Source organism: Colossoma macropomum, unplaced genomic scaffold, assembly GCF_904425465.1.
Source record: "Colossoma macropomum unplaced genomic scaffold, Colossoma_macropomum, whole genome shotgun sequence".
Taxonomy (NCBI): Eukaryota; Metazoa; Chordata; class Actinopteri; order Characiformes; family Serrasalmidae; genus Colossoma; species Colossoma macropomum.
The window spans coordinates 15,090,881-15,113,539 of NW_023494793.1; the positions used below are offsets into that span (position 1 = coordinate 15,090,881).

Consider the following 22,659-nt stretch of genomic DNA (forward strand, 5'->3'; position numbering starts at 1 on the left):
CATTCTGTAGTCCTCGCTATGCCCATATTAGGAACTCCAGGTCGAAGCTCCATTTCTCTATGGCCAGAATGAATAGGGTTTTCGAAAAATCACCTCTATCGGACCCTGTGTTATATAAAAATGTTCAGAACCCGATGCGTTTTGTCCTGTGTACATTTTTCTCCCGAATGCCACTGGATCCTCCAACTGCTGCACCACTTAAGGTGGAATAGGAAAAGTCGAACAAAAATCTGGCTAATGTACTGAGAAAATGTCCACAGAAAAATATTACCAGCATTCAGTCTGTACTGAATTAGGCTGAGTGCAGGTATGTTTGTAGATCTTTCCAAATCAAGCTAAAAGGAAAGATGTATCGTGTTTTAGTGAGCATCAGATGAAGAACAGAGAACTGCAGGAAAACTTGCTGATTTTGTTCTGACTTCTTTTCATCTGCTCTCAGCCTGTACATAGAAATGTTTTCTGCCAAAACCTGCTTAAGGAGGCTGCCAGTCTAATGACGTGAATTCAGTGTGCCGTAGCATTAGCTTATATGTAGCAATATTCATATTTCAACTCTTTAACGACTCGTAATTTGAAGGATTCAGTGGTATTCGGGAGAAAAATGTACAAAGAACAAAACATATCGGGTTCTGAACATTTTTATTTAACACAGGGTACGATAGAGGAGATTTTCTTCGAAAACCCAGTTCATTCTGGCCGTAGAGAAATGGAGCTTAGACCCGGAGTTCCTAATATGGGCATAAAAACATGGCTTTGAGGAAGATTAAGTGGAGGAATTTTTGAAAGCCTTGTCAGCTTCAAGAAATATTCAGTGGAGCTATATTTGGAAGGTGGCTATCGGTTGAATGTTTTCTGCTGCCCTCTACAGTGCTGTGAGGGTGGTCACTGTCTTTGTCTCTTGGAGAGGACAACACTTTATTGTGAGTGGTCCTTTTTAGATGAAATAAACACTTAACAGATTCTCAGTAACATATATCAATGATGTAGCAGCAGTGAAGCATCTGAATACATCTAATAGATTATCAAAGTTATCATTATATTTTCAATACCTTATTACATTATTGGGAAATATGACTAGAAGTTGACTATATTTTTCAAATGGATGATGTAATACCTTTGTCTGTTGATGTAACTTTGTGTATTTTCAGTCCACATTCTACAATTTGTGCATTAAACTTGAGAATATTGTCACTGTACCTTCAGCAAGTACCAAAGTTAAGAGTATTCTGTATCTTAAGTACTCTGCACTAATCCTGGGTGATAAATAAAACAATTAGCACCCTATTTCCTAGTCAAAACTCACGATTGTCGATAACATAATAGCTTGTTTTTTTTTTTACTGCAGCAAGTAGCTTGAGCTCAACTCAGCATTCAGCATTCATTTTCGATTCCATTCAAATAAAGAAAACAAAGGGGAAGCTGTGTGGTAAAGACAGCATTACAATAGCAGAGAGAAATAACAAAGGCAGTTTCTTAACAAACCTCTCTCTCTCTCTCTCTCTCTCTCTCTCTCTTCTTTTCTTTTCTTTTCTTTTCTTTTCTTTTCTTTCTTTCTTTCTTTCTTTCTTTCTTTCTTTCTTTCTTTCTTTCTTCTCTCTTCTCTCTCTCTCTCTCTCTCTCTCTCTCTCTCTCTCTCTCTCTCTCTCTCTCTCTCTCTCTCTCTGTGTGTGTGTGTGTGTGTGTGTGTGTGTGTGTGTGTGTGAGAAACTGACTACTGGTGCCTGAGCCTGCACATGTCTTAAACATGAGCCCCAGTTTACCAACAGATTTTTCAAGTGGTTTATGGTAAATTAGTCATCTCTAATTCTCTCTGTTCCTTTACCAAAACAGCAATTTTCGCCCTTTACACATTGCCTTGGGTTACTTGTCCATCATCAGCGATATCCGATTATATTGCACAGGCCTATTCTTTACTTCTTATCTTTTAACGTTACTAACCCTGCATGCACACAGCCAGTGACAAAAACACTGAGGCAGCCAGAAGTCATTACCTTTATATGACAGGCAGTGATGATAGTGTGAATGCTTTCTGAGACAACTGTAGGTTAGTCATGATCAAGTATTAACAAAGTCAGTTTAGTTGTTTAGCCTTTTAAGCATTTCTGGTCAGCTGGACTTTCTGAAAAAGTTAGGACATTTTGTAAAATGCGATGTGTATATATATATATATATATATATATATATATATATATATATATATATATATATATATATATATATATATATATATATATATTATTGTCTTACACCTTTATTTAACTGAAAAGTACAAATAAATGTGATTTTAACGTTTGCAACTTGATTGTATTTTGTTAATATATACATTTTAAGTTTGACGCCTGCAACACACTCAAAAACATTTAAGACAGGGCAAAATAAGAGTGTTAATAGAATATTCACCTTTTTGAAACATTCCACACTAAGCAGGTGAATTAGTAACAGGTAAGGGGATCCTGATTAGATATAAAAGCAGCGTCCACTAAAGTCTTTGCAAGCAAAGATGGGTCGTCGCTCACCACTTTGTGCCAAACTCTGTGAGAGACTTGTCAAACAGTTCAAAGAGAACATTTCTTAGTGCAGGATTGCAAAGAATCTAGGTCTTTTACAGTCTACCATAAACAATAAAATTGTGAAACGATTCAGGGAGTCCATGTAGGTCAAGGCCGGAAACCACTACCGTGTGTGTGTGATCCCACGGCATGGGTGACTTGAATATGTATAAAGGTACCATTGACACAGAGATTTCAGAGAGACATGTGGTGCCATCAAGTCTTTTTCTGGGACGTCCATGGTTATTTCAGCAAGACAATGCCAGGCCTCATTCTGTATGTGCTACAACAATGTGACATCGTAGACACAGTGTGGGTGCTTGAATGGCCTGCCTACAGTCCATATCTGTCTATTGAAAATGTATGGCACATCGTGAAGAGAAGAATCAGACAATGACGATCCTGGACTGTTGAGCAGCTGAAGTCTTGTATTAAGCAAGAATAGGTAAAAATTTCACTTGCAAAACCAACAGTTAGTGTCCTCAGTTCCCAAACGAGAATGAGTTTCAAAAGAATTAACGCATCACAGATTGTTCTTTTTATTGCATTTTACAAAATGTCCCAACTTTTCTGGAAATGGGGTTTGTGAATAAAATCTGTTCCAAGTACGTTCACTCATTCTTATTTGGCTATTTTGTCACCTGCCATTGCAGAATTTAAATGCATAGCCTTGCAAAAGTTGTTATAGCAATTAATAGTGAAATCACTACCACTGGTGTAAAATGTTATGCTTGGAAATGTAAAGTCTTTGGCTCTCTGTAAAATTTAGAATATAAACTGTGTGCAAATGGTGTATTGTAGAAAAAAAAAAATATTTAAACTGATTAGCAGCACGTTGCAGTATTGCAATATATCTGAGCACAGCATTTCTCTCAGGAATAAACCTTTAATAGTGGTATAATACAGAATACTCCAACATTAGTATTTCTGTGGGTCAAAAATAAATAAATCAAGAAGATGGCACAGACAAGACATGGCATAGTTGACTAACACTTTTAATACCAACATATGAACAACATATTGGGCTCTCTCAGCTTCACTTATGGACTGCAAATAAATATAGTGTTACATCATCAAAATAAAAACCTGCATTATTCATTAAAAAAAATCATGAGTATGATGATAACTCAAGAAAACAGTACAAATAATCAACATAAAATGTAATACATTCCAAAAAACATAGGAAGGAGTTACATTATTGGTAAAAAAAAAGGTGTTAGATTAACAGTCAAGACCCTGCAGTACATTTTTATGCAAGTTAGTACATTACATTTTATTACGTTTTTGAAACTAAAAACATTTTGAAATTAAGTGCACCGATTTATTGCAACTCTGGGTGTTGTTGAATTATTGCAATAATGTGTTCTACGTAAGTTTCATTATTTTCATTTTGCAATTTGCACATTAGTGAATGGTAATTTTTGTGCTGTTGAATATGTATAAAAGTATCTAGAATTCCCACTAAACTGAAGTGTACACATATTTGCGGTTCAAGCACGCAGTGCGTAGAATCCTATTGGAATTGTCAAGATTTTTATTATTTTTCTGTCCTAAAGTGATCTGGCCAGACCAAACCATAGGTCTTAGGGACATGGAACTTGGTCAGTAGGTAGTACTCCCTCTCGTTACTCAGGTGCAGGACATGAGCCCCATCAGCCTAAAGGGGATGCTATTGCACAGCACAACATGAACAGTTTTAGACACAAAATGCTTTTTTTCCTGATTCATTGGGTCAAGACAAACTAATTTGTAATTTTGAACTTTTTGCTTCACCTACTTAGATTTTTAACAAAATTGCCTTATGTGCAAAACCTGCATTTGTGAACTGGTCCTAGGATTTTTGCCCCATCCTCATGTAATTGGTGTCAAAAATTCAGAAAAGCCTGAAGCTCAATAATTATTTTAAAAAGTTGCCTTTTTAAACAATATGGCTGCCAAATGCTAATTAATCTCTCTAAAATAATTCATAAAAATGTAAAAGTTCTATAACTCAAGACTCCTTCGTCAAGAAACTTAACAGCTTTTTTTAGGAGTAGATTCTGAGGTAGCCTATCAATTCTGATGCGCCTACATCATTAGGGGGCACTGTAACTGTTAAATAACTGTTTCTCAGCATCCATACATCCAATCGTGCAACATCCAAGCTGAAAGTTTGCAAGGAACATCTATTACACAGACTATAAGTGAATACGTAAGGACAGTGTATAAAAATTTATGGTCGTCATCAGTCAGTCAGCTTTCAGCTGGCATTTGACAGGCTTATCTTTAACCAATTATAATGAAACTTGAATGGTGTGTCTTTTTAGGCACTTTGTAACAGTGAATTTTCAAAGGATTTGGTGTGTGCCAAACAAATTAGCCATTAGAAGTGTATTAAAAGAAAAACACAGTTCATTTAATTGCTTTTGCAGTATCTCTTCTTTTGAGTGTCCAGTAATTCCCATTCTCTCCCAAAATTTGTGTACACCACCTCCGGAGTGGTGTACACAAGTGCGCAGTACACACTTTCTGTAAAGATTCACCTTCACCCTCAATGCGTATTTCCCAGTATCTGTAAATGCTGCACATCCAGTCAAAGACAGAGACTGAAATTATACATTTTATTTATAATTTATAGCTTCTAATGTGAATGCAATACCCAACTGTGTCACACATTTTATGTCTATATCAGCCATCCTCATGTATTTTTAAGAAGTTGTGAATGTATCAAATGTCCTTTGGTATATTCATCTGTCATGTTATCTGAAAATATTTCAGGTTGGACAGTTATTGCAGCAGTTAGCCATGGCTGACACAGATGATGGAGATCCTCGACGCAAAAGCGGTTTATCAAAATTTGATAAGGTAAGAATGATTTCCAGTACCTTTCTATTATTGACTTTTAAGCCATATAATCTGTTTCTTTTTTCTAGATAAGGAAACATGTGATTTTATGGTTTTCATTAATCTGTTACATGTCCTGTGTTGGGTGCAACAGTACTCATGTTTTATTGGCTGTTCTGTTAACTTCTTCAGAGTTGTGTTGCTGCCTTTTTGGATGTTGTGATTGGTGGAAGAGCTGTGGAGACCCCTCCCATGTCATCAATGAACCTTTTAGAAGGCCTCACACGAACTGTGATCTATATCACACATAATCAGCTCCTGGCATTGGTAAGTTACAAACTGGGAATTAAATACAGAAGGGTGTAAACTTTATACCATCAACAGATCTACATCTTGTTGTTTATATGGCTGTGATCGGTCTCTCACTGGCAGTATCATAGCAATAACAAGCAATAAATTTGATTAGACAACACAAATTTAAATGTCTTTTTAAAGTTTAAAGCTAAAGTTTCACAATACCCAAAATGTATAAAAATAAAGCCTTCAAAGCTTTTAAATCACTTGTCATATTACTAATTACTGCTTTTTCAGTATTTCCATAACTATTCATTGACAGTTTTTGGCAACAACAAAAAGTTATTAAACAATTAATAACATATTGTAATTATTTATTTATAGTAATTTCTTTATAAGTTATCTAGCTGCAAGTTGATCACCATGCTTCGAGTAAATTCATTCTGTTTTACATATACATCATTCTTGACACATCTAATATTCCTAATAAATTCATGCTAATTATTTGACATAATGTGAAGTTTTAAAGTAGTAGCATCATGATAGAACAGTTTCATGTATTTATCTGCAACTTTTAGTTCATTTGAATGATTCTGCCATTTTGATTGCATGTGTACATACTCCCACATAAAGGCTTGTAACGATTTGTGAGCTGTGGCCATGGCAAAATGTACAGAAGAGGTTATTTGTCCAGGACCTTTAAGGATGCAGTCCAGCACAGTTTGGTTACTTTCCTGCTCTAACCAGCTAAACCTGGCAAATAACTGACCTGAATAATGTGTTTTGAGCAGGGAAATCACCAAACTGTGCTTGGAGCCAGCCCACCAGCATGGAAATTGAGGAATGAACTCCTGTATGCACAGTAATGAGACATATTCAGTATGTGCCATGTTCAGGTGGACTTTGTGCGGAGTGTGACTGCAGGGGACCAGCTCAGAGAGGAAGACCACCTAGCGCTGGAGACCCTGCTAGCTAGTGTACCACAGTCTCGCACGATCAAGAGCAACAGCTTGGAGCTCACACCTTCCAGTACGCCCCAGCTTTCCCCAGCTACTACACCTGCCAACAAGAAGAACAGGCTACCCATAGGTACTTGCATAATAGTTAGTTTACAGTTTAGTAGTTACTGCAGCTCTGCACTTAGTACTAATCAGTAGTAAATATAAATCAAATGATAAAATCTGCAAACCTGTATTCCTTATTTCATAAGTTGACTGTTCATTATAACACTGTTACTCTACTCTCACAAGTTGTTTGTAAAATATGTAGCCTTTCTTTGTAATAACTGATATTTAAGCAATATTGACATTTATACAATATTTAAATAGCATTTTACTTAAACTCTCATGTACCGAAATTTAAATGTACAGCATGCAAAGAACTGCTGCTTTCAAAGTTGCACCCTTATAAATGATAACGTATTTTAAATTGGTTATTTACTAAGAAAATATATGCGTTATCATGTCACAGGCAGATGGAATTCCAAGGTTTTGTTGGCAAAAGATAAAAGGCATGTACTTTGTGTTAGGGATTTTTTAAGGTTTTACCCATCTGTCTGTGTAAATAGCACAATGAAGCTGTAGAACGGACGGTATCTGTGTCTCTCTGTTGTTATTGTGTATGATTAGCCATAAAATTGTGAGTTAACAGTTTTTGCTCTGTTAACTAAGTCACCTCTTTTTAATATGCCCTCATTTTTTTTTCCTCTCCTTTATCTATCAATTCTTATGACCTTTCCCATTTCCTCTTCTCTATCATGTTCTCTCTTCGCCTCTTTGCTGCCAATGACCATCAGGACAACAGTTAGCTGCCATAACGTGTTGGGATTCCTCTGCCACAGCCCTGTCAGCTCATATTCCTTTAGTAACCCCATTTGGTGGGTAGCTCTGTTGCACAGATGTAACTTATTTTTGTCTGGCGGCACAGGTGCTGCAGTGATAGCCAATGAAATTAACTCCTCTAATTTCAAGTGTGTGCAGGACGTGCAGCTCTGTGACATTTTTCTAATGGCAGGGTATCGCTGCTTTCATAGAAAGTAGAAGAATTCCGTTACATCTCTGCATAGTGAAAAAAGATCATCTTATAGATTTCATGTCAGTATTTTAGTAGTAAATATAAAGCTAATGTAACTTGCTGCAGATGTGTTTTCTGTCTGCTCATGTGCATGTGACTTACTCAAGATCAGAGCATTTATTTCTTGACTCTGTAATGGCAGTAAATTTGAGATTGTAAAGCAGTTATCCTCTGTAGCACATTGTCTCTAGTGACTTAGTGCTTTTACAAAATGGTGAAACGAGTGTGATAAAATACACCAATGTTCCGTAAATATTTATTTATATATATATATATATATATATATATATATATATATATATAGTATATATTTATTTGTAATAATTGCTAATAATGAAACTTATAAAAAATAGAAAATGCAGTGGAAAAATATTTACAACAAGACAAATAAAACAAAAAAGAATAAACTGAAAAAGCTGAAATTGATCAGAATCAGAATTACTTTATTTTGCCAAGTATGTTACATATACAAGGAATTTGTCTTGGTGAGAGCATGCATGCATGACCTGTAACTTACTAAACAGACCAGACAAGTACACAGACTATTTACTAAATATACTAAATATTTAAAAATATATGCATAAGATATATTATAAGGTTTATATAAGAAAACAGAATATTATTGAGGGAAAATAAAAAAAAAATAATTAGACACACCATACATGACATTAACAAAACAAAAAAATAGTGGGAACAGCACACTGAGGCAACTATCCATGGCACCATCTTGGGTCCATACGTTAGATTTTAGTTTTGTTAAATATCCTCTTAATTGTAATAATAATATGATAATCTATGTCTAATGATACATCAGCTGTGTCTGAGTCATGTTTAATAGTCACAGCTTGGTTGTCTGTCCTTATTTGTACTAACTCAGTTTAGCATCAGAATGGGCAAAACCAGTGACCTTAGTGCTTTTGAACATAACAATATATCTAATGCTAGGCTTGCTAGTTCTGTCATTCGGAAGGCTGCCATACTGGGATTTTCACACATATCCAGTTGAAGTAGGCAATCAAATTGTCAAATTGTGATTTATTTATTTATTTAGTTATGTATTTATTTTTTAAGTTGACCTAGAGCAAAACAAATACAATTTCTAGAGCAAAACTAATTTATTTAATTTCTTTTGTGTTAATTATATCTAGAGGGGTGTCCCACTGTTTGTGATGGAGGAGTGGATGTACCTAGTAGTATGCTTTTTAGCCTGTTGTTTTACATTCCTTCTATTACATTTTTAATGTGATGTCTGGCAAAAGAGCCTAACAAAAGTGCTGCTGCCATATAGAGCTAGGTAGGGATGTTAGGACTTAAAACTCAAAATGCTGACAAAATAGCCTGACAAAAATCTGCAGAACCCAACCCAAGGAATCATATTTTTTTTATTTGTAACCATCCTGAGCCTGGCAAAATTCTGCACAAACTCACATTCCAAATCCACATGCCTGTTATCTGATCATCAATAAACAAATTTTAAAAAGCTGTTGCCTAATTATCAGTTATCCTAAATTAAATGTAAATTGCACTTCAACAAATGTATTTATTAATGCCTTCAAACCACATCCCAAATGTTTGAAGTCTCAAAGTCTCAATATCTGTTACATAGTGCATATTTCTTGTGACACTCAGTAGACCTTGATGGGAACAACACAAGTGGTATTCTCCCTTTCTACTTTTTTTGAAGAGACAGAGACCAGTGAGCCAACCAGTGATGCAAAAATAGATGTAGCATTTTTCCTTGTACTTGTTTTAGTAAGTACTCTAGCAGCCACATTTTATACAATCTATAACTTGTATCAACAGTCTTTTTAGGTCATCCAGGAAATAGGGTGTTACAGTAAATTAGCCGATAGCATGAATCACCTTTGCATAGAGCACTGTAACCAAGTATCTTTTTCAATCTATGTTCCTGAGGTGAAAGAAATATGTCGGAACATTATTTATGTTTGATTTAAATGATAACTCTGGGTCAGTTATAACATTTTAAGTTTTAAACTACATGGTTAGGTTAGCGTTGCCGTTTGAGAAGCTACAATTTAAATTACTCAAGGGCGGTTTTCTTTTTTCCTTTCTCAGTAATTAATTTTAGTATTTCACTATGGCTATGCCACTCTGTATAGTCCTCAGAAGCTCTCATTTCAATGCACCAGCCCCTTCTGTTTTGGTGGGACTGGCTTGGCAAGACAGGAGGGAACGGTTACATTGTATCCAGACAGAATCATCTTGCTAGCTAGCCTGTGACTAACTGTCTGGTATATGGTTCTTCAGTAACTAACCAGCTGCTGTGCAAAAGTTTGGCAGTGGTGAATGCAAATCCGTCTATACCACTGAGACAGCAGTGATCCTGATGGGACCACACCAGCTCTCAGTGTCAGTGTGTATGGACAGAAGAGAAGTTGGCAATTCCATAATCTAGTTTACTTTTGGAGACACCCATTTTTTAGTTGTGGCCTGAAACTAAATGAACAACAACAATTTAGAATGCCAGGGCCTCATCTGCTTGGTTTCCTTGTGATGACAAATGGCAAGTGTTTAAGGGGTTGTTTGTAAAACCACATGCAGTGCCAGTGTCCTGTTTTAGGTGATTGTCATTCATATGTGTCAATGGTGTTCACAGACACTTGGATCTCCTCACATATGTCTAGTTTTCTCTTGAGGTTTTGTTGAGGTCTGTGTTTATGAAATGAGTTCTTCTGAGGACTATGTGAAGAGGTGTACCCTTAGCAGGATACCTCATTCACACTGTCAGAGAAACAGGTTACATTTGCAACCTAATATTATGAAGCTGTATGTTTATATCTGACAACCTGCAAATGTCTACACATGCATAAATATAATTGTATGACTTACGAGAAAGGTGTGTAAGCCTGTGTTGTGTTGTATGCTGTTATTAAGAGCTCACAATAGTAGCGTTCACTTAAAAACATTTTAAGATAAAGTCATCTATCTTAAAATAAAATGCTTGTATATATTTTTTCAAATGAGTGTGCCAGACTGCAGTATGCTTGTGTTTGCTTAGCCCAAGCACCTTAGTTATGTGACTGTAATCTTCCAAACAAGCTTGCCTCAGCTGTGTGTATTTTGTGAGCTGCCACTGCACTAAATTAAGTGTAGTTCAGTGTATATTAATGTACATTAACTTCTCTCAACTTTAGTCATCACTTTATTTTTAAACTTAATTACTTTTTATTTTAGACTAAATGTGCATCCGTGTGCTTCTTTCCCCAGCATCCTCACGTAGCCGATCCCGCTCCAACATTGCTCAAGACAGTGAGCCTGATGCTAGCTCCCAAGACTCTCAACAGGAGGTCACGCCTGAAGAGGTGCTCGTCATCTCGTTAGGAACTTCCCCTCAAACTGTGCCTGGAATGATGTCGGAGAACGAGGTAACAAATTAATTCCATGAAAGTTACAGTATTATGCTTTGGCTTTCCCTGTAGTTTTGCCATTTTCTGGTGGCAGGTGTCCAGAATAGTTTGGTAGTTTGCCTGCTCAGACACACCCACTAAACTTGTCAATTAAGAGATGAGTGTAATCAGGAGTGTTAGAGCAGATAAATCACCAAACTGTGCTGGACACTGGCCTTCCAGTGGTTGTGGATCCCTGCTCTAGATCCTTTCTAGACACCTGCCTCTAAATTGGCAATATACTGGCATTATACTTTTAGACTGCACTTGCACCTTAATGAAAAGACAGCCTTTAATGTCACACTCAGTATAGGTTTTGCACGTATAAGCACATAATTGTGTGTTTGTGGCATGTTTATGTTGATATTTCAGTTTCAGGAGATTGCAAATAGACGTTCAAGCGCTGACTCTCTCTAACACATCTAGGGGTGCCAATAACTGACACACTTTGCTAAGAATGTTTCTTTTTTTACTTTTCTAAAAGGTTAAATAACTTTAAATAACCCTTTTTTAGTATAAGATTTTTGCTATTTTTTTTTAAGATCAGTGGTTGCAATATTACAAGACCTGGTAGACCACGAAGACTGTGCTCACATTAAAGATCTCACTTTTTAATTCTGATTTTTTGCTCAGGTCCAATCTTTCTAACTTGATGGTTCACATTCCAGTAGTTAAGTGACTCAAGTCTGTCATGAATGTGAACAAATCTACGTCCTGAAACAACTTGCATTGTGCACATCCTAATCAGAGAGGTCATGTGAATTACCATGTACTTAATAAACAACAAACTAACTACCAGAACAAGTCTTTGTCTCTAACATAATTTGCTGTTAACATCTCTCAGATGTTCATTATTAGGACGAGATGAAGATGGACAAGGGTCAGTTGTGTTGCTTTTGCAGCATCTACTGGCACTAACTTCAGGTTTGGTCCTGTTGCCTCATTAACACTGAATAATGGCATATGTGCAGTGAAAAAAATACATGGGCTGTGTTCGAAATAACCTACTACATACTGTTTGCATACTTATTCTGCCCATAGTAGTAAGTAGTATCCATAGGTGACCAACATGAGTTTTTTTCGGTAACACCAAAGTTACCCGGATGACATACTGTTCTGGCACATTGTTCCAGTACACAGCCAGCGCTATTTCCATGATATACTGTATCCCAAAATGCAACATAGCGCTTTTAGGACGACGTAACCACTGACGCAACCACCTGGATATTAAAATCGTTGGGTTCAGATTTCCCGTACATTAATAACAGCAAAATAAAAGAAATTTGTCCAAATGCTGCTGCGCTGAAGCCCCTCTGTTGTTCTTGAGGTGGATTTGCTTATTTGATCTATTTCATAAACTACCTAGAGTTGAGCAATCCACTCAGAATCAGCTTTTCAGACTCGTGTGGTCACACTGTTTATTATTCAAACTAACTCAGGTTACCAACTGCGAGTGTAATAAAAATAAAATGACTCGCAAACTGATGAGAAACCACACAGACCAGGCAAAAGCTGACATTTTTAAAGTTTTTGTGGCTTTGGAGTAGAAAACAACACCCTCCCCTCTTTCACTCTGTTGTGTCTTATAATTTGGGGTGTCTTATAATAGTCATGTTCATAGTCAGGCTCATGTCTTGACCAAAATATAAACGTACATGCTGAAAAGAGGCTAGCAATGGTTGCTAAGCAGTGAACGTAGGGCTGAGAAAAATGGGGCAGGTCTTGAGATGGTCTAATTGGCTTGGTCCCTGATGGCGTCACATAATGAATACCGTACAGTATACTACTGATGAAGAGTAGCATGCACTATACAGTATATACTGATGCAGTATACAGTACACAGTATGCTATTTCAAACAGCCATGAATTCTGATCTGACCATTCTGAGGTCACATGGCGTGGCTATGAAAGTGGCTTGGGTCTGATATGAAATAATCAGATGTGCATGACCGCAGAGCTCTGAAAAAATCTGATCTGTGTCACAGTTGTGCCACTTCAGCGTGGTCTAAACTGTCAGCATCTCAAAGCTAATAAAGACAAAGCAAATAAAGACACTGCTGTAGTTTTTTTATAATAATGGACTGGCAGCTCAAGAGCCCATCCCTCAATATCACTGTGTGGGTGTTTGGGAGTACATGGATCATTGTTGAGGCTTCTGAGTAATTTGTGCACTACAGTATTTTTTTCTTTACGTCTCTCCAGACGTAATGTTTGTAAATCACCAGTAATCATCTTAAGAGTTGGTATCAGGTGTCAGTTATATTGTCAGTACTTCTGTTCAGCAGATTAAGTAATGATCAATTTAGAGTTAATTCAATCAGGTCTGCTTTAGACAGAAAAGCTTAAGAGTGGTGGCAGATTGATCATTTTTGCAGTTGAATGTTGAGCATATAGTAAATAAAGAATATGCCATCTCTCATCTAGGTGCTAAACTTGCAGCTGTCAGATGGAGGTCAAGGAGACGCTCCAGCTGATGAGACAAAACTGCATGGAAAACCTGACAAAACCCTGCGCTTTTCTCTCTGCAGTGACAATCTGGAGGGTATCTCTGAGGGTGTGTTTTCCCAAAATTACCAGCAGAGGACTCCCTCTCACTTTTAATAGTTACCTGCAAATAAAACCATAAAAGGCATTTACATAATATTAAAGAAGTAATTACATATTACATTGTGTTATGTTATCCTATATTCATGATAGCCTGTTGTATTACATTGTAATAAAGTTAAAAGTTAAAATTGAGAGCTTACCTCCACTCCCAATTGGTGCTATTATGATTTTGTAAGGACAATAGTTTGTGCAGAGCTCCAGCAGCAGAATAAAACTGGTAGGAGAAATTCTCATTTCTGTGTAGGTCCATCTAATCGTTCCAACTCCGTCTCATCTCTGGACCTGGAAGGGGAATCTGTGTCAGAACTAGGCCCAGGACCATCAAGCAGCAATGGTGTTGAGGCTCTGCAGCTACTAGAACATGAGCAAGGTACTGTGTGCACTCATTCGTGTGTGCTTAGTTAATTGTATATTGTGCACTTTTAGCATTTTTTTTTTTATTTTAATGATTGTTCATTTCATTAAAAGATACAATTAATAACAAACATTTAAAACTGTGAACCATTATTAATAAAATTTTATGCATGACAAGTCATGGAATACAACATCTTATTGTTGAGTAGTATTACACATCAAAAAATGAGTACAGTACATCTTTTTCCACGTTAATTAAACAATCTACACTGCCAAAGCTCACCTCTGATAATCTCCATTTGTGGTAATGATTCTGTCACCATGGCAACATTTGTGTGGCTGCATGCCCCCGATGGTTACAGGCTGCTATGAGTCACAGAACAATGACAACAAATGTAGCTTTACAAGGTGAAATGTAAATTCTTTAAACTGTTACTTACATTACAGCTTCAAATATGATGTAGGCCTGCTGCGTAAGAAAATGTAAGTGTAAGACATCATGCTAAATTGTAGCCATGCTTAAAATGTAAAAAAACAAGTTTAACAACATTTATAGTGATACATAGTGAAACATTATTATTTAAACTCTAGTAATAAATACCATAAAAATTTGTTAATGGGCGTATTGGGACCAGCAGTGTCAAGCTCACAAAAATACACACAAATGAATCAATAAATTCAAAAATGTAATTCTATATAGCAAACAAAATCATGGTAATTTGCATTGATTTCAATAATTAACCATTTTTTGTAAAGTAGCTTATGCTTATCTTTGTGGTTAAACCAAGATAGTGTACCTTTTACACTGTGCATCTCACCATCTAAATCATTTCTGCTTTTTAAAAAAAACATAGAAATAACCCTTTGTATATGATAATGCAATAAAGTTATACTTATAACAGTTATATTAGTTGATTTGCTCTATTATTGCATGTTTGTCATTGTGAATTTTAGATCTTAGAAGCAGAATTTGATATTAGACAATGGGAACCTTATCCAACACATTTTTTTTACAGTATTATAAACAAAACCAGATCTGTGACATCCAGAAAAGAACGCGAAATATGAGGTATAAAACAATGAAACGTGTTTTAAAGTTGTTCCTGATAGGCCACTGTGTGCTGTGTGGCCAGTGAGGTAATAATATAACTTTGGGCCCATGAGTCTACTCAAAAGTACTGGCTGTGTAGTTGGCTGTGGCTCAGGTTCTGTGTTTTGTGTGCCTACTAGCTTCTCATGTTAACCATCGTCATTTATGTCATCTTTTAGCCACCACGCAGGATAATCTGGATGATAAACTCCGCAAGTTTGAGATTCGGGACATGATGGGCCTGACAGATGATCGAGATATTTCAGAGACAGTCAGTGAAACCTGGAGCACTGATGTCCTTGGCAGTGATTTTGATCCCAATATGGATGAGGACAGACTCCAGGAAATAGCTGGTAAGATGCAGTTTAACCTCCTCAAGACAAAAAGCCTTTATTTCTTTAAGAACATAAAAGGGGTTGAGATTTGCCATGTTTTCTAATTATTTAATAGCTATCTTATGTTTTTTTTATTTTTTTATTTTTTATTTTTTTTTTAAAACACTTACATCTGAGTACTGAAGCCTTATCATTATATACAATTCTGTAGAGAATATAATCAGTGAAGTATTCCTTGGCAACTGGCTGATGTAATCAGACATTCAGTCAGCTTTTATTTAAACTTGGATTGCATTTAAAGTGACCCTCATTTACAATGTAAAAAACAATCAACTAAAACAATTGCAGGCTGAGTTGAGTTGGTTAGAGATTAAAAGTTTAAAATGGTCAAGTGATACCACCAGTTTTAGAGATTCCTTTAATGAATTCCAGCTCGCTGGTGCACTGTAGCTAAAAGAAGGTTATCCCAGTTCAGAAAAGTTTTATACTTTTTTTAAGTGTAGCATTGTAGGGGTCTTCCGGTGATAGATCTCAGAGCCAAGTGAAAAAGTAAGTCTAAGGGCTTGAGGTTATTGGCAGCCATGTGTCTTTATATTACATTACCATAATCAATTATTGGTAATAGCATTATTTCTACTATGCATTAGGAAAAACATTTTTGTTTCGATACAGCAAACCGAGCTTCTGTCTTAATTTCCGTACTAGCTTACTGATATGTTTATATTTAATTTTTTCATCCAGCCTAATGCAGAGGTGCTTGTACTCACTGACCCTTTCATTTCTGGATTCAACAAGTCTATGCTTATAGAGATTGTAAAGCATCAAAAGAGCATTTTTTTCCAGTGCTGCCTGTACAGAATCAGCAGAGTAGTATAAAATAGTGTCTTCTGCATAAAGATGTACTTTACAGTCTGAGATGGAGTTGAAAATATCATTAATGTGAATATAGAATGGACCTAGAATTGAGCCTTGTGGAACACCTTTAATTACCAGAACAAGGCCACACAGTGGTGTCACAGGGCCACACAGTGGTGCCTGCCAGAAAGGTAATTCTGGTTCCAGCTTGTAGCTTTGGCATCAAAGCCAATGTAAGCTTTTTAAAAGTAGGGAATGATCAACTGTGTCTAAAGCTTTGAAATGATAAATGAAAAGAGCAGCACAGTGCTTCTTTCTATCTATAGCAGTAAAACGGTCATTTAAAACGAGTCTGACAAGAAATGGTGATGTGTTTTCCCTAAAAATTAGGTTGATAGCTGCACATGTTCACATAAAGGAATGACTTGAGTTGATCATTCACTAGGGCTTCCAAGATTTTGGCTAAGCATGACAATTTAGATATAGGTCTGTAATTATTGGGATCTGATGCTTCCCGTTCCTTGTGTAGCAGAATGACGCAAGCGGTTTTCTAGATACTGGGAATTCAACAGGTTAAAATGGGAGTATTAAAAATGCATAATGTGCTCTAAAGTTACTGGTGCCGCCATATGTAAAAAATGGGTCTGATTTTTCCTCTCCAGTGGTTTTTCAAGGGTTAATAGCAGTAAGTGCTTTAGCTACTGCATGTGGAGGGAAGGGGTTAAGTGTGAGAGGTTAAATCAGGTGCATTTAAAGGTAGTAAGTTATTACTAACATTGAAAAGATTTTCAGCAGTAGAGAAATGTGCATTGAAAGTTTGGCAGAGCTTTCAGAAATTAAATAGTCATTAAGTAAATCATGGGTCAGAATGGGAAGTTATTTGTTTTTAAGAGAATTTTCTGCCTTCCAGAAATTGCAAGGGTTTGAAGAACAGTCATTAGGCAAAGGTAATATTCTGATTTGGCTTTTCAAATAGTGGTACATTTATTTCTTAACTGCCTAAATGTAAGCCAATGGTCTCGATCCCTGGTTTGTCTGGCAAGGGTCCAAGCTTTGTTTCATGTTTTAGGAAGAGTAGAAATGTCAGGACCGAACTGAATTTTTTAAAAAGTGCATGCTTAAGGCCATGTTGATGCCATCTAAAATTTTATAAATTGAGTGAATTTGGCTTTGTGCTGAGTCAGAAAAAGCTTGTTCATTAAAATGTTTAACATTTCTTTTAACCACTATCTGTGAAACTGTTTTTTTTTTCATGCTAGTATTTATAATGCATCTGATAGGGCTGTGGTTACTAAAACCAAGACTGAAAATAGGCAGTAAGACTAAATTGTCCTGTTTTCTCAGGGGAGGGATTGGACCTATTATAAAAACAGATTTGCATCAGTGTTTTATGGATGTCCGCAAACATGTGAAGTCTCTTTTCAGTCATCATGAACTCTGATCTCTAGTGTTGTTACAACCAACGTATAAAACAGTATTATGGACAGAACAGTACTTATCTAAAAGGCTGGGGAGATGCTGCGTGATATCACGGACTTTAGCGCCTGAGAAAGAGTATGTGATGACTGAGCGGTGTTTGTTCCGGATAATAGTCACCTGCTATCAGGATGGTTGGAGGGGAGCAGCCACTCAGACGACTGACAGAATCCAGCGGCATGGTGAGGTGAGCCGACCATAAGGTAGTGTACGACGGTGGAGTGGCGGGCCTGCTGGCCTACATCCCGCAGCGGTAAACAGCAAGATGACTGTACCATCATCCTCAGAGGAGGGGAGCAGCTGCCTGGTTGCCCAGCTGAATCCAGTAGACAGTCATGGCAGGGCGACCATGTGACGAAATCTGGTGGAGTGGTGCGACGCTCCTGCTGACCGGTGGATTCACGTGGAAAGAGGGGTAGTGATGGGCCCGCTTCACGATGGTTAACCATGTGGGAGTCGGTGTGAAGTGAATGGCCGGAGAAGCCACTTGGCTGCATTGTGCTGTGTAGCCACCAGGTGAACAGGAGAGAAAGGCTCCCAGCTCATTTTTCAGCTCTTTCAGGATGAAGAACCTGTTGCTCAGTCTGATGTTTAGTTGAATTGGCTGACAAGCAGAACACCTACCACAATGCATGTTCCCACTGCCAGCAGACCACGGCTCCAATTGGCAGAGCAGCTTACATGGTTTCAGTTTTGCTCCGAGCTGAGACCATGGATCTTCTGCCTGGCTTGGGGAAGTGACCAGACAGGGGGGTACTAGCATTTGTCTTGTTGAAGGTAGCGTAGGGTGCTGCAAAAGAGTCCAAAAAGATCTCCATCCTCATTAATTTGGTAAAGCAAGGAGATTTTTCCTTCCAGTCAAATCCTTTGACTCAAACAAGCACAGCCATCAAAAGTAGTTGAAGAGTTAAGTGGAGGCATGGTGACAGAAAGCTTTCAAAACAGTGCCAAGGAAGCCAAGTTCTGTTTATTAGGCTAAACCGTAGCTCAGTTTAGGACACAATAAAAATGAAAAGCAAAGCTAACACAAGAATATAAATAAATAGAAATTAATAGAAATAAAAATAGTTAAATAGTTAAAGTTAAATGTGTTAAATTATGAAAATATGACATGCTTTTCCAAAGGCATTCCAAATTGACTTGCTATAATGACAGAGAATACATTATTTTCTTAATGTGTGATGCACGTGGTAGCTATAATATGTATGTGTATGTATATATATATGTGTGTGTGTGTGTGTTATTTATTTTTATTTATTTAATTAATTAATTAATTATTTTTTTACTAGAAAATATTGTGCTAATTATTAGTACGTTAGCCAGGCCTAGTGTGGAGAAGATTCAAATAAATGATTAATTATTATTTCTTCTCGTCATCCTATAATAAATTATAATGATTACTTTTATAGCAGGTGTTATTTACAACCTTACTTGGACTTCTGAATATGTGTTAGCATGGTCTTCATTTGTTCAGAATTTGATCTTTTCAGTTTCTTTTTATGATAGGCTATAATTTATTTCAGCAAAAGTAGAAGCTACTGTCAATCTGTTCACTTCCCCACCTCTTCCTTATTATTCCTGAATGACAGTCATCAGTCTAAACTGGATCTTGGGTTGCCTGAATATACTGACCTGATTATATGTGACCATTTTATTACAAAATTTCAGGTGGCAATATTTCTGTAACTATTTAAGATATAGGCAAATAACTTTTCTCATCATATCCTGAGAAAAATAAAGTAAATGTACTGTGCAGTGGCATAGTTGGTGCATATGCACATTCAAAAACTGAAAACAGCAAAACCCATCAGAAATCTGTGGACACTACTGTGTCAGTTGAGGAGCTCTGAGACTGTCTGGACCTGAACAGACTTGGGTGTATTTAACAGTGGATGACTAGGGTTTTCCTGATCTTTTTTTTTTGCCCATTAATTTTCCTAGTCCGTTAATATAGAGTATTTGGCAGTACTGAGTACTGTTCCGATGTTTGTGTTTTCGTAGCTAGTACATTCCAGAAGCGGTGTGGCACAGCCGGTAAAGTGGAATGTTTGTGTCATGCTTTTGTTTTTACTCTAGTGGTGAGTGAAAAAAATTGTGGGCATGTAATTTGTGCCATTCACAGCAAAAAAACGAAACATAGACTCAAAATCATTATAGTTATATAAGGCTGCATCCAAAGTGGCATAATTAAGTATTACGTACTAAACTCGATCCAGGACGTACTACTTGACTGTTAAACTATGTACTTTCAGTATGCGAGTGCACAGTATCCACACATCCATGGACATGTAACACCTGCCATCTTACCAATGACTGAACATTCTTTTACACTGTAAAGTCACTAGCGCCAAAGTTTAAAGAGCTTTACTCATCAAAACGAATTTGACTAAACGCCGTTGTGGTTAAAGCCCTTTATCAGGGGCTTTTGCTTCATTTGACAGGCCTGTCAGGTTTTAATAATAATTCGGTAAGAATAAATAAAAAGAAGCAACAAGATTTCAACAGTAACAATGAAAATCTCCTTAAAGAGGTTAGGTGAGAATGTAGAGCTGCAGCTGTCTGCACCACAGCACAGAGTGCCTCTCTTAACATAAGTTCAAGTATGAGAGAGTAGGAATAAAAGTATATCTATTTACATATTTACATAGCACATAAGACCGATTTGTTGTATTTACATGAGAGCAGGCACTAAGTGGTATGACAAAGTCTAAAAACAGTTTGCAGCAGTATTACAGTGTAAAGTGCGCAGTGAGAGTGTCATTACAGTAGCAGTTATGATATATCGCACAGTGTGTATTAACAAGAGGTGATATAGTGATGTGAATTCAGCACAGTTCAGACAGCAGGAGGTCAGTACTGTCTCTGCAGTAAGGAGACTTGTGGTAGAGCCATATAGCAGTGGGTAAAAAAGATCTAACACAGTGCAGCTGTAACAGTTTGCTACTGAAAGTGCTTCTCTGTTTTTCCAGTGTAGCATGCATGGGGTGTGAGGTGTTGTCCAAGATGGCTAACAGCTTGTTGAGAGTCCTTTGTTCTGCCACAACCTCCAAGGAGTCCAGCTTGGCTCCTACAACATAGTCAGCCTTCCTAATAAGTTTGTTTAGTTTGTTCTGAGCACTTTTGTTAATGCTGCTGCCCCAGCACACAACAGCATAGAATAAAGCACTCGCTACAACAGACTGATAGAATGTCCATAGGAGCTTTGAGCACACACCAAAAAACCTCAGCCTCCTCAGGAAGTATGGACGGCTTTGGCCTCTCTTCTACACTGCGAGAGTGTTACAGTTCCAGTCCAGCTTGTTGTTCAAGTGCACAGCCATTACTTGTATGTGTCTACCACCTCCACATCAACTCCATCAATGGTGACTGGTGACAAGGCAGGTTTGGACTTTCTAAAGTCCAGCACCATCTCCTTAGTCTTACTGATGTTTAGCTGCAGTTGGTTCAGCTTACACCAATCAACACAGTCCTACACAAAATGTGTATAACAATGGTATATACACAGATCAGGCATAACATTATGACCACCTCCTTGTTTCTATGCTCATTGTCCATTTTATCAGCTCCACTTACCATATAGGTGCACTTTGTAGTTCTACAAAGACTGTAGTCCATCTGTTTCTCTGCATACTTTGTTAGCCCCCTTTTACCCTGTTCTTCAGTGGTCAGGACCCCCATGGACGCTCACAGAGCAGGTAGTATTTGGGTGGTGGATCATTCTCAGCACTGCAGTAACACTAATGTGGTGGTGGTGTGTCAGTGTGTGTTGTGCTGGTATGAGTGGATCAGACACAGCAGTGCTGCTGAAGTTTTTAAACACTGTGTCCACTCACTGTCCACTCTATTAGACACTCCTTCCTTGTCAGTCCACCTTGCAGATGTAAAGTCAGAGACGATAGCTCATCTGCGTTGTGTTGTGCTTGTGTTGGTCATCCTCTAGTCCTTCATCAGTGGTCACAGGACGCTGTCCACAGGACGCTGTTGGCTGGATATTTTTGGTTGGTGGACTATTCTCAGTCCAGCAGTGACACTGAGCTAAGGAACACATGCTACACATGTTTTTCTAATCTTTTACATGCAAAATAGTACTCTCATTCATATTGCTTTATCATTTCAGCTTGGTATGCGACTTTTAAGTGCACCTCAGTGTTTTTCACTGGAGATTGCTTGCCTTTTTCCAGTGGTCCATTCTCACTGCAAACCTGACAGATATTTTGTTCTTACTGCATCAGTTACAAACATTTGAGTATCCTCCTGCAAAGAAGAAGTTGAAACATATAAACAAACAAACAAGCTAATCCCTGTGATTACAAGAATAATATGAGGCTATACTGATCCTATTATACTGAGTAAAGAAAATCTAATTGTACGCCCTAAATTTGTATCTGCTCAAACAATTCAGTTTTCTCACAAAATGTAACATAACAGTGAACTTTGTAGTTGTTTCATTTGACTGTTTTATTTTTTAACAACCATATTTAAAAGATGAAGAAACCTTTCTCTCTATCAGCTGCCAGTCTCTTTTCTTCTCTCTCTGTGCATCTAATTCTCCTCTCTTACTCACCTCCTGTTCATTTCTTTTTTTTTTCGCCCCGTCTTGCCCTTTGTTTTCTTTTCTCTCTCTACTCAGTGTCTCTCTCCATCATCTCTCCTCTCTTACGGTTTCCATTCATTGTTCTTCTCTGTCATTCTCTCTCTCCTCCATCTCTCTTACCAGCTCCCAAAATTCCACCTCTGTTCTGCTGTTCCTTACAGGGACAGCTCTCTGTCCCAACTGAGAATAGTGAAGGTTCAGA

The 22,659-nt window shown here is 37.3% G+C and overlaps 1 protein-coding gene across 5 annotated transcripts in view; it reads left to right on the forward strand.

The window, feature by feature from the left end:
* Positions 1-22,659, forward strand: part of gapvd1 (GTPase activating protein and VPS9 domains 1) — a 68,149-nt gene that overhangs the window by 16,057 nt on the left and 29,433 nt on the right. For 3 of the 5 annotated variants that reach the window (XM_036578617.1, XM_036578618.1, XM_036578619.1), the window contains exons 5-12: positions 5,307-5,393; positions 5,565-5,699; positions 6,563-6,755; positions 7,462-7,542; positions 10,968-11,125; positions 13,571-13,700; positions 13,998-14,123; positions 15,377-15,550. In XM_036578617.1, the coding sequence (XP_036434510.1) occupies positions 5,307-5,393; positions 5,565-5,699; positions 6,563-6,755; positions 7,462-7,542; positions 10,968-11,125; positions 13,571-13,700; positions 13,998-14,123; positions 15,377-15,550 (1,084 nt within the window). The remainder of the gene's footprint in view (positions 1-5,306; positions 5,394-5,564; positions 5,700-6,562; positions 6,756-7,461; positions 7,543-10,967; positions 11,126-13,570; positions 13,701-13,997; positions 14,124-15,376; positions 15,551-22,659) is intronic. The other 2 variants (XM_036578620.1, XM_036578621.1) reach the window with 1 other exon arrangement.